A 13,301-nucleotide genomic window follows, 5' to 3' on the forward strand; every position below is an offset into this window, starting at 1 on the left:
TCTGCTGGCAAAAGAGGGGAGTGAAACATCTTTGCAAGGGGAAATTTGCAGCATGGCTATTAGTGAGTGATGATGTTTTTCAAGGTATATTAATTAAAGATGTTTTAATTAAACACCTTTAATTAAATAAAAGCAAGATAAAAAGCCATATGGAGAAACATTTAAGGCAAAGCAATAACATCACTGGCAGATAAACAGATAGTGGACTCCCCAACCAGAAACATAAAAGGGCCCATATTAGTCTATTTTTGAACTGTTATAATGTTGTTAATTTGTTACAGTCATACCTGGAGTTTAGTTTTGTTTCATTCAGCACACAAACCCTGCATATTTAAGCAGAGTTCTTCTCTCAAACAGGAAACACTCTGTTCCTCCTTGTGATGACATGTGGTGATAGCGGAAGTGCTCTGCTGTGTTTTTAAACTCCACACACTTTCACTAGAATCACTTAGATGATTTCAGACCTGGACCTGCCAATCTTTGCTGAACTAAAAGTAGAAGGAGCAGTTAACTTGGAATACTCCCTCTTCATGACATCACAAAGTGGAACAGAGCTTTGGAGATGTAGACATATTCATAATAAAGGGTTACGGAAACATGTGTGACTGAAACAAAACACACCTCCAGGTATGTTTGTGATGATAAAACAACATGATAACATAGATCAGAAACTCACCTAATATAAGTTCTTCCATACACACTAGCTTTATCCTGCCCATTCCTGCATTGACCCCATTTCTGGATGTTTCTTTCTTGCGAGTGTGAATGCATTGGGGAGTTTCCTATAGTTGAAATGCTCACCTATGCTCCAGCTTCTTGCGGTTGACGCACACAGCTCTCTGGTAGCCCTGGGCGATACACACCTTGTGCCGGCTGCACTTAACCTTCTGACAGGGGTCCTTGGTTGTGTCTACATCTGGGAGAAACACAGGAAATTAGAAGTATGCACTGAAACCCCCTGGGCCTTGAGCTTTTTACTTCCACCAACAACTTTCTGTTATCGTCACCTCACAACTGACAGAAGCAGAGATGTGCTGATATTACATTTAAACCCAGAGCGAATGGACTGGCACTGAATATAAACAGGTGTATCTGAAGCTGCACTGAGGAAAATGTCAAATGTTTTTAAGCATTTCATTTATTTATTTGTTTGCGGCCTCCTTTAGCTTAATCAAAGGGATAAGATTAGAGTAGATGAGGCTGCCGCAATCTTGGTTGTAGTGATTTCTTTACAACTGGAATTTTTCCAATTGCTCAAATTGCATCGTTCGACTGATAGTTTATTATACTCTTGCTCAGATAATATTCTTGCTCTCACTGTCTCTCAAGTAAGTCTCAAGTCTCGGTTCTCAAGTCCGAGTCAAGTCTCAAGTTAAAGACAGTCAAGAACATGTCACGTCCAAGACGATTGTTTTGAGCTTCAAATCTTTTCATTAAAAAGTCATTGTAACAAATAGTTATGTAACCATATGCAAATCTCACTGTACAATATTTATTACAGAATTATAGATTTATCCTTATAAAATGCCTTGACAAAACCTTACCGTGGATCATAATTCCAACTGTTTTTTAGTAATTGCTGAAACAAAACGATACATGACAAGGGAACTTGTCATCAAATTCATTGTGACAGCCCCCCAATATTTGATTATATGATATCACAGTATCTCAGTTGTTGGGGAGGGATGTTCCAGTTTGTTCCTGTAAAGTACTAAGAGTATGAAACTGTATAGAGAATTTGTTTTCTAAAACCATTATTTTATTTGAGGAGAAGTGTCAAGTCACAGGGCTCAAGTCCAAGTCCAGAGTCACTGGCCTTCAAGTGCCAAAGAAAAAGTGCCAAAATTGTTATGGAGTATCAAGTCTTTTTCTTAGTGTTCAGAATAAAGTGAAGTAGTTTGAGAAGAGGCATGACTCTGGAGCTCTTACGCAGGAGAACTTCTTTTACCATCAGTACGAGACATGAACCCTCAAGACACTGTGATAGTGTTGCCCATTCCACTCTAGTACAGTCCAGTCTGGCTTTGCTTCTGTTGTAGGGAGTATTATACTTTGATGATGTAGGCCAAGATAACAAGGACTGAGCTGGCTGTGAGTGCCCACGATACAGCACAAACATGGAATTTCTTTAACACTTAGGATCAAGTTTTATCTTAGTATGTGACAGCACCACTTGGCCTGAGCATGTGTGTGCCTAAATAATGTAAAAGTGCTTTGTGTGTCCAAAGACGGTGAAACAGATATTTAATGGAAGATCAATCTTTCAACCAAACGTTGCCATAAATCCAAATAGCAATGAGCAGATATAGTGACCCACAGGCTGGAGGTGCAATTCTAACTCCCATGGGTGAATATTGTTGATTTGTCCTTGGGCAAGACGCTTAACTCCCTCGCCCCCAGTGTCAATGAGTGTGTGAATGGGTAGGTAGTTCCTCGGTGTAAAGCGCTTTGAGTTCCTTGAGAGGCAGAAAAGCTCTATACTGTATAAAGGTGACACTTTACCAATTAAATGAGGCTAAAAACAACACCTGTAATGTTTGATCTTGAGATGTATCTTAGGTTATGTTTGATAGAGTGGGCAAGAATCCTGTCTGGGTGGGAACATGCTCTGACCCCTTTTTCAAAACAAGGCCGCATCAAACTCCTTGCCACATTTCTTTCAACCGTACAGTGATTTACAGCTAGTGCTCACGCTACATACTGGGACAAATCTCTGCAGCCCTGCTTTAAGGCTGCACTGCTAGCGCACCTCCTCCTCCTCCATCCATCACGCTGTGGGCTAGCCGCTAATGCTAGCCCAGGTGTCACGGCCCCACACGCACTCATATGTCACAGCTGTCTGTTCGGAGCAGGCCCCCTGGAGGTCGACCTGGATGTCACACTCTATTTTCTTCAGCTCTCACCCTCCATTCACCTATGTTACACCACAATACATCTTATTTGATCTTAATGCACAAGTACAACGCTAGGTTCTATCTGAGCTTTTGTATCATTTATGACATGGGTTTCAGTTTTTTTTTTTTTTTTTTTTTATGTCTATAGGCGCCATTTTGAGTACTGGTATTTGAACATGTTAATGATTACTCTCAAGCCCATGTATCACAAGAACTGCAAGAAACACAAACAAAATCACAAAAACGTATAGATGCTGTAATTTTTGTGTCACAGAAAAATATATATTATTTTGCAAATTTTTGAATATACAAAAGCAAAAATATGTTAAACAGAAGCTTCAGCAGTATAATTTTGTTTTGATACAGTACTGATGCAAAAGGAAAGGCAAGTTTATTTGTATAGCACAATTCGTACAAAAAGTAATTCAAAGTGCTTTACAGAATAAGAAATACATTAAAACCACAATAAAAACAAATCAAAACATAAATAGTCATCATAAAATAAAAAAAAAGAGGGAGAGACATTAAATTAGAGAGCAGAGTGTGGAATAAAACCTTTCAGTCTTATGCACAGCTAAACAGAATGATTTGCCAAATGATTTGCTTTCACGGAGATGTAATTGTAGCCTAATTCATCAGCCGGTTTCACTTTGTGGAAACTGTCTAACCTCGCAACATTAGGATTCATTTACTTGACGGTAGGCAGGTACTTTTTTTTATTTAACCAATCGCTGCTATTTGATCATGACGTATGTAATGCGACAAATTCTGCAGGAAGAAGTGCAATAATGTCTTTCCCCTTGATAAAATCCCGCCTTTAAATCCTTGACCTCAGGGAATCGTTGCCAACACAGAATGTCTTTGTCTACATCCATCTCGACCGCTTTGTTTACTGTTGTGCTGTACCACAAAAAGGGCCCAGACAGGCGCTTGAGTCTGACGTCATGGCTTCACAGCTCTTCACTGATTGGCTGGTGCGCGGTCTACAACTTCTGGCGTTCTTGCAAACTGTCTAGAGTATTCCAATTTCTGACCTTTCAGTGGAGAAAAATGAAATTGAGCGAAGGCACTAGGTGGCTCCAGCCTGGCTAATGTTACTGTGTCGTCTGGAATGTTTCACAGTATGGCATTAAGCCTTTCTATCTTCAAACCAGACCAAACCAGACCAAGTTACAGGTCAGATCTGTGGAAAGGCAAACCCGCTCACAGTCGGAAAGCCTGGTTTTCTAGATATTGTTGAGCTATAACACCACCTGTAAGTTAATATATATATGGTAGATCTGTTTGTCTGTTCATGTCATACTGTGGAACATTTGACGCAGAACAATGACATGTCTATAGAAGGAAGGCCGGACCCCCACCCTAAAAGTTACATAGTGCACCTTTAATATAGTTGGTCATAAGTTAAAGATATACATTTTTGACAATGTAAATGCAAGATTTTATTTAAGTTTCAGTCTATTTTTCTTCATGACGCCAATATTTCATGACAACCGTGAAATTACAGCTTCTTTTCTATCAATCATAACAAAAAGATTTAACATTGTGACATTCTTATCAGTCAGAGACCAAACCACCACGTGCCTCGGTTGTATCCAGTTTTAAGGCGTTGTAATTTGGGTTTAAATCGGCTCTCTTGTCCCCTCCGGTGTTGGATCAGGACACAAATATTAATGCTGCCTTCTCTGTCTGCCACCGGATTACTGAAGCGCAGAGGCAGAGATCTGATTTGAGAAGCAAATCCGAAACAATACAGCGCCCTCTCATTTCTGAGCCCTAGAGCCACAGAGGAGGAACACACAGTCTGTCCTTCATGTTGGACAATAAAAGCTGCCTATAGTCTCAGGTAGCACTATTACATTTCACATATACTGATATTAAAAGCATTTGTTATTGTGATTTACAACAGTTCAGTGAATGATTAGAACCAGATCTAACTTTTGAAAATATCTGAATCTTTTTCTTTCCAATTTCTATGCATTTTTAGACTCATTAAAGGTGTATTGAGTAACTTTTTCTTCTTCTAGTGGAGGGTCCATCAAAAGCTGTTCTTCATGGAGATTGCTTTGTCTGGAATGTTTCACAGTATGGCATTAAACCTTCTATCTTCATGGAGAACAAACAGTTCAGATCTTTGGAGAGGTGACCCTGCTCACAGTCAGAATGCCTGTTTTCTAAATATTTTAAATATTGAATAAATATAAGGTAAATCTGTTTAATGTCATATTGTGGAACATTCTAAGCAGAGCAATGGCATTTCCATAAAAACAAGACGGTGATGGACCCCCAAACGAAAAGTTAAACAGCGCACCTTCAATGCTGAGCCAACACAGTAGCAAAGCAAGCAAAATGAGTGAGAGCTTTGTCCACAGCATACATATTTGGCAACATAATAACACTTTCTTATTCTTTAAATTATTATGATTAAAGTAGAGCAAATGTTTATGTATAATTTAAATGGAAAAACACACTTTCACTGTCAGTTTTAATCAAATCTTAGCCTTGGTTATTTGTCTCTGTGCACTGTTAAAATGTTAACGTAAGTACTCAGATTGGCTTCTGTCATAGAAATAAACATTAAAAGAGTCAGCCTTTTGAACAGCTCTTTAACATGAATAGATCCAAAAGATTCAGATCTCACGACAGAGCTGAAAGTCATATCACTTGTTCTTTTGTAGATGTACCTCTATTTGCACTAAATCTCTCACAGTAACATGTCCCAAGTTAGGGGTAGACATAGCAATATAGAGAAAAAATACAGCATGTCTATATTTTCAATATTTTTGGATTATCCCATTGACTATATACACAATATTACTGAAATCCATCAGAGTATCATAAAATGTGTTTATCAGTTGGCAGATGTATAAAGCCAATATTTGGGCGCTTAAGAGTCTCAGATATCTGTCTTCTCTCTCCAGCTTAGTCCCATGTTTTGTTTGGGCTCACCAGCTGATTAAACAAATGCTTTATTTGACCACTTAAATATAAAAAAGACACTTCACAAAAGCTACTCTGCTCTCTTTTAGGTTTGAAGCATAGACTGCATAAGGAAAAGGACTATCTGCTATAACTAGCCATTATAGGGGCAAATTTGAAGCAGAGTCCCATATTCATAGTGATATATGGATAAAATACAAATACAAAGTGAGGAGTCGGTGGAGCTGGAAGCGCACCCATGTTCTATTTGGAACGTGTTGGTTAGTGCATTAGCTGTGTCCATTTATACAGTCTATGGTTTGAAGTAAAACAGAACTGTGGATGTTCAAATACCATTCATATGTAATTTTTCCTTGGTCTACAATTATTACATAAAGCAATGCAATGTATAGACAGCACTTAAGTTTATAGTAATTCCAAATCACATACTCATATCATTCATTTTTCAAAATATCTCTTCCAAAAAACCTAGTTCTTCTGGTGGAATTTGTTTAACACCAAAAATCATCTCACTTGTTTGTTCTTTCTGGTCAGATTGTGTTAAAATAAACCTTGGATTAAAGTTAACACAGCTTGAGACAGAGCAGTGCCTACAGTTAGCATCACAACCTCAGGGAATGTTGATGACAGCAGCTGTTCTATATTTATAGGACTATAAACTGTTCAATAACGTTTTAATATACTTAATTATATACTGAAATTACATGTCAAATTAGAAACACTACAACCTTTTTAATAAGAAGACAATGCAGAAACCTTGATACAAAAACACTAGGTACACTCATTAAGCTCATGCATGATTCAGTCTCCACCGGGTATCAGTATGACATCAGAGCACAGCTACAGTCCATAATCTACGCAATTACCTATTTTGAGCTATTGGCTGTTTTGAAGGGACTCATTTCTCTGGTCAAAACATCTAGCTTCGTTCCTTATTAATAAATACACATATGACTGGACATTGTGCCAAAAATATCAGAAATCAGATATTAATCGTTACTTAAACTAAAGTATTGAAATTAGATACTCATTTGAACAGGTATTGATACTAAAAACACATTCACAGGACAGAAATGAACCTTTCCTGAATAGCTTTAGAATCTTGAGCTGTATTAGAACACGTATAAGAGCACAACTACTAGTTAAGACTCATGGACCACTATGAAACCTATCTAGACCACTGAGGGATTACACAGATATAACACCACATGATAATATAAAAGAAAGTTCTACAATTTAATGCTGAAAATCACATTCTATTGTCTAACTAAAGAGTATTTTTATTATCATCATGGTATTGGAACTGTATTGAGTGTCCAGTCTATTCCTTTGTATTGAAATCAAGTTTGAAATTTTAGTATCATGACAACATTAATTACAACCACAACAAAATCTATTCACATTTTGTTATACCTTCCATTTTAATGTTACAACGGATATTGTTTACATCGTGTGTGGAGAAAATATTGGTTGCTAAGTAGCTGATTCCTGGCTGCTTCCTCTGTAACCAACAAAGAACAATAAGGGGCTTAGTGTGATAATGACAGGAGGAGAATACAGTGCGGTCTAAGTATTATTCACTGTTGATTGAACTAATACAGCCATCCAGCCAAATGAACAGACATAAGCGGTGCATGTAATCCCAGCTTCTAATAGCCAAACATTAGTAAATAAACCTTGGATCGAGCTGTGCGTCTACAATGGCTGGCAGTGTTGCGGTGTTGTGAGCACAGAAGCATAAGGTGGCTGCCGGAGCCTCATGTTAACTTAACAGGCTTCCGCGGATTAAAGCGCTGCCTGCCGATGATGACGTTTCCATGGCAACAGGCTCTCGGCGGTCCAGGAATCATTTCTGGCTCCTGACTGTGATTTGCAGCTCAATCTGCGCGGTATCTGCGAGCGCGCGAAGTAGAATGTCTGAGACCCCTGTCGTACAATCAAGTCAATCAATCGGCGCTGTGTGTTTTGCATTGTTCTGTGTTGTTTACAATGTCCCATATTAGCGGTTTGCAAAAGGTGGTGTGCAGATGATTTGTGGTGGTGGTCCTCAAGAGGCTTCAAGTACAAATAAGGAGCAAGGGCAATTTTCTCTGGTCAGTTTAGACCAATGGACAACTGCATTCTTTTAAAGAGCCCATCTATATTTAGGCTGAGTTCTTCTCTCAAGCAGAAAACACTCCACCGCTCCACCTTGTGAGGTCATGTACTAAGAACAGGAAGTGCTTCACAGTATTTTCAAACTCCATACAGCTTCACTAGAATCATTTGGATAATGTCAGACCTGGAATTCCCACAATAAACTAAAGACAAAGGGATATTCATGACATCACAAGGTGGAAAAAAGCATTTTAAGCTTTTGAGATGTAGAAAAATTAAGACAAAGGGATTACTCAAATATGTGTGAATAAAACAAAACATAATAAGAGTCAATTCTGCGTAATATAGGACATTTAAAGAGGGGGTATTTTACTTCTATTAAGTGCTAACACGTAACATATTTAGGTCATTTTACCTTTTATTGTTTCACCTGAAAAAAACATATTAAAATGTTCATTTTTGACCACCTGAGTCACTCCCCCTTCAGAGCACTATCACAACACATTCTGCCTGTATCTTGCAAATGAAACCACACATGGCATCGGGTTTGTCAAGTTGCTGTGTAGAATTTTGTATGATTTATAGAGAATTGTCCTGTGGGAGCATGGGTGAAGTAGGTTTGTGGGCTGAGTAAAGAAGAGGTTTTGGAGAGATTGCAAAATTACTAAAACAAGATTATAACGTGGTGGAAATCGATTTTGCATAATGCCCACCTCTCAAGATCTTTGGGCCTGGTAAATAGATCTACTTGCCCAATAGCCCCATTCTAGTCAATGTTAAGTCCTGACTTTGCCCTCTTTAGTCCTGATTTAACCCCTTTACTTTCTCCGTAGAATCTATTTAACCCCACTGATTTGCCCTGGTTTAGTCTATAGATTGGTCTAGCTTTAAGGTTGAGCTGGCATGACCTTTGCCTGACCAGCCTGAACAGCCAGTCCCTCCAGCATTCTGTCTGAATGCAGAAGAGCCTGAAAAAGCTGACAGTTTGTAGTATTTGTAGAGTTCTCTCTCAAATGTGTAAGACATCTCTTCTTAAAGGTGCATTGTGTCACTTTTCTGAAGAGGGTCAGCAACCTGTTTGTCTCCTTGGAGATATTAATGCTTTGGTTTAAATTATCCACCGTATGGTATTAAACTAGACGTTATTTATTGCTCAAAAATATAATACATTTTTACTGTGAGTGGGGTCGCCTCTCCACAAATCTAACTTGTAATTTGCAGTTCTACAAGAGTCTTCTTAAGTTTATGGCCATACTGTGAAACATTCTAGGCACATTTCCATGGAGACGAGCAGGCGACGAACTCTCTACCCGACAAGTTACACAGTGCGCCTTTAAATATTCTCATATAATTCAGGACATATGCAAAACTCACATGTTGATTCTGCATAAATCCACACGTATATAATCCAGGTTTATTTCAGAACAGTTGTCACTAATACATTTTCCAATATGGTTTTTGATGTGGAAAATCGAGGAATAACTCGCCTAGATCTTCAAAAACTCTTCCTTGTTTTACAATTCTGTCTCTTCTATGCATCTACAGTGTGTACTTAAAACTCAACCTACTTCCATTAGGACTTGTGGAAGGTCTCTCTCATTTGGTATTAAACTAATGCTGGCGGCGCACAAGCTAGTCTAATTAGGCTCCCAGTGCTTTAATGTAATCCGAATCAGATCGAGTGTGGTTTATCCCTGTAGATGGAGGCTAACTGAGGCAGGGCAACGTTCTCATCCACTCTATACACACTCCAATAAAGCTGCTAATACTCTCAGTCCACTAAACGGACACACATGGTTCAATTGCTAATGATCAGAATGAATGGGCTAGAACTTAATGAAATGGCCTTTTATGGATGGAAGTATTGCTTGGTTTGATAGATAGAAAGTGCCAGTTGGATGATTTCCAATTGACCTTGTGTACTGATCACTGGTGAGATTGACAAGGGTAATGTGTCTTGGAAATATACACCAACGTGAATTGCAAAAGCCAAGCGACCTACAGTAGCATTGAAGTCATCGCAAAAACTACGCATATTTTCAAGTTTTCTTACCTAGCCAGCCAGAACCACGCACTTTGACAAAAGTTTACAAAGACAAGTGGATCTGGAGCCGTATCCTGTCTCTCTGATTTCAAAGGGAGTGATTGACAGGTGGATTAACCGATCAGAGATGCATGCTCCATTTGCAAAAACAAAAGTGGCTGCTTACACATTAAAAAGGAGAAAAAAACTACATGAAGAACTGAGAAACAACTTGGATGTTCTCAGAATTGAAACATCAAACTATTACGTATTTCAGGTAGAAGTTATATATTTAGTTCTGAATGTTATGAGAAATTTCAAGAGGAGATGTTTTCCGTATTTGAGAGACACGTGACAAAAATTTGCAGCTGTGGTTTGACTATCTCAAGGTTGTTATTTTTCAGACTCTTCTTGATTCAAACAGAATATAGATGGGACTGGCTGATCAGGCAACATACTAATATTTTCCACAGTGAAAGAAATGTTCCAATACACACTGTAACTCTGCTGGCAGATTGGTCAACCGTACCATAACACATTTTGTCACAACATTGAAAACTGAAGCATAATTTTCTTTGCCATCCTAAATTTATAGTAAGTAGGTCAGCCGGCTAATTGGGTTAAAATTTGCATTACTGAATGTGAAAATAAACTACACTACACTGGTCAATAGATGTGTTTGACTAACCAGCCCATGTTCTTACACAGAGGTTTTGAAGAGGCCTTTCTGTAAAACTTTTGCAATATTTGACTTTAGTTAAGTGCTAAGCAGATACTATCAATAAGGAATAATGACTGACTATGGTTCTGACAAAAGTTTGTTTAACAAACAAGAAAAACAACTGATGCAAATCAGGCTGTGACGCATTTCAGCATCACATGTCCAACCTGACTCACCAAATCTCCTATTACAATGGGCCATCTGGAACCTTCTTTACAGTCTACACTGAAGAGGGTCCTTCAGATCTGCACCTGGTTGGTAACTTAGTTTCTCACTTGTAAATAAAGTTAGAAACTACACTTAAAACTACACTTAATGGTGTATTGTTCGCTTTTCATGATAAATATGTCATTACTTTGTCTGAGTGTTCAACAGGCATTTAACCTTTCTATCTCCATGGAGACAAGAATGCCTTCAGGCCAAGTTATGTGTCAGATGTGTGGAGAGGCAAGCCCACCTTCAAGTAAGAATGTATGTTGTTACCTCATCAAAAACATAACCAGAGATGTGTTTTATTTCATTCACACATGTTTGAGTAACCCTTTATTATTATTAGTCTGTCTAGATCTCTAAAGCTCAAAACATTCTGTTCCACCTTGTGACGCCATGAAGAGCTTGTTAACAGCTACCTTTTTACCTTTTGTTCAGAAGAAACTGATATTCTAGTGCTGAAATCATCCACATGATTCTTGTGAAGGTGTATGGAGTTTAAAAACACTGTAGAGCACTTCCTGTTTTACCACGTGACATCACAAGGTGGAACAAAGTGTTTTCTGTTTGAGAGATGAACCAAGCCTAAATAAGATGGGTTTTTTGTTTTTTTTACATATATTCATTAGAGACCCATTATAAAATTCTTGGTTGGAGAACACAGAAAAATTGTCATGATAACCTGGACAAACAGCCCAGTGAAAATAAGTTCAGGAGTTTCATTTCATTTCAAAAAATATCTAGTCTATAAAAGTCTTATTAAGGTCACAGTGACATACATGCCTCTAATACCACTGAATCCAGGGCTAACTTAATTTGAGTAATGACATACACTTTCAATGACACAATCACTGTATTAGTTATAAAAACCCAGGCAATGGAGCAGATCGAACACAAAGGACATCTGAAAGCATTCCCCTTCGCACCGTATACTTAGCTCATCACAAACTGTCCACTGAGATATCATTACCCGGCCTCACTCAGAAGGGTAATTACAAAAATGGATCCCACGCTGCTCCCTCCCATTGGCGTCCAAAGAGCTTCAGAGTGTTTTGCCTGAACATTTCCTGCTGTCTCTTCGGACACAGGTCCCAGGTGGAAGGTTTGGGTACAATATATCTGTACAATATTGGGCGAATGAAGGTGAGGAGGCCATAGCTGAGAGATATGGGGGAGTGGACTGACAGAATACTCAAAGAGGATTGATTTGACTCCCACATAGAGATGCACTGATGCGATTCTGGTACTGGATAGGGGTGCAGATACTGTAAAATTTGCTGGATCAGATATCGGCTTCCTAATATTGGTTCAGTCGATATCCTGGCTGAACATATACATTGACTTATACAATGGGCCAACTACAATCAGTAAACAGCATCTTTACTTATCGTAGTCGTCCCAGAAAATCCAGATCCACTTTATTTCTATAGCTAAAGCTGAACATTAAAAACAAAAAAAGGTATTAAAAAATAAAGGTGTAAATGATCATTTTAACCTTTCCAGCCCTCAAACTATAAACCGATAAAAAGCACTTAATAAGTAAAATCAATAAAAAAATATACAAAAAAGAAAGTCTCATAGTATTTATATATACAAAAGCTGTTCTCTTCTTAGTTAAATAACAGCTACATAACATATTTGAATTAGTTTTGTCCTATTTTAAGGAAGTAGATGATGTTTTCAATCTCTGCACTGGTATTGGTTTATATCAGCAGATACTTAAAGCTATAGTATCGGAATTGGTATCGGGACTGAGATAGCTGAACTGGTGCATCCCTACTCCCAACAGAGAGATATGTCTGATGCTTGACTGGAGGAGGTGCGGTGGTCAAGAGGTGTCGTAAAGGTCAAGAGGTCAACCTGAGACAGGATTCTGGAGGATAAGACTATCGGTGACAATCAGGCGTATTGGGAAGGGTTAGTCAATCACCAATAAGTAATGAGTGTTAAGAGGGGAACGAGGGGAAGGAGGGGGAGTTCTGGTAAAGTGAAAATGTATAGTAATAGTAAGTGGAGCCTTTTTACAACTTACAAACTATGACTTATATTTGTCTCCATGGAGATGTTAATGCTTTGCCTCAGGGTCCCACAGTATGGAATTATCAAACTCTAACTTTATTGTATCTAATTATCTCACCTCTATTCAATTACAGGTGTTATTATTGATCTTCAAAAACACTGAAAATTTTGTAAACCTGAAACTTGGCCTAATGGCATTACCTGCTTGTCTCCATGTAGATAAATAAGCTTAATGCCATTGTGTGGAACATTTTAGTTGCTTTATTTGCACTTTCCATAAACAATATACTGTATGAAGTATGGACAACTTAAACAACACTAACAAGTTTTACTATTTTACAAGATGTCATTTTGATATTACATTTCAACATAATTAATTCAATTAGAATTAATTATG

General features: G+C 38.1%; 1 protein-coding gene across 1 annotated transcript in view; it reads right to left on the reverse strand.

Annotated features, from left to right (window-relative positions):
- The window catches only part of spock2 (SPARC (osteonectin), cwcv and kazal like domains proteoglycan 2), a 91,315-nt gene that overhangs the window by 26,226 nt on the left and 51,788 nt on the right, over window positions 1-13,301 (reverse strand). Inside the window, exon 3 of the mRNA XM_055162667.1 lies at window positions 802-916. Coding sequence (XP_055018642.1) covers window positions 802-916 — 115 coding nt within the window. The remainder of the gene's footprint in view (window positions 1-801; window positions 917-13,301) is intronic.

This window comes from Boleophthalmus pectinirostris, unplaced genomic scaffold (genome assembly GCF_026225935.1).
Source record: "Boleophthalmus pectinirostris isolate CB_2022bp ecotype Guang Dong unplaced genomic scaffold, ASM2622593v1 HiC_scaffold_5, whole genome shotgun sequence".
Classification (NCBI taxonomy): Eukaryota; Metazoa; Chordata; class Actinopteri; order Gobiiformes; family Gobiidae; genus Boleophthalmus; species Boleophthalmus pectinirostris.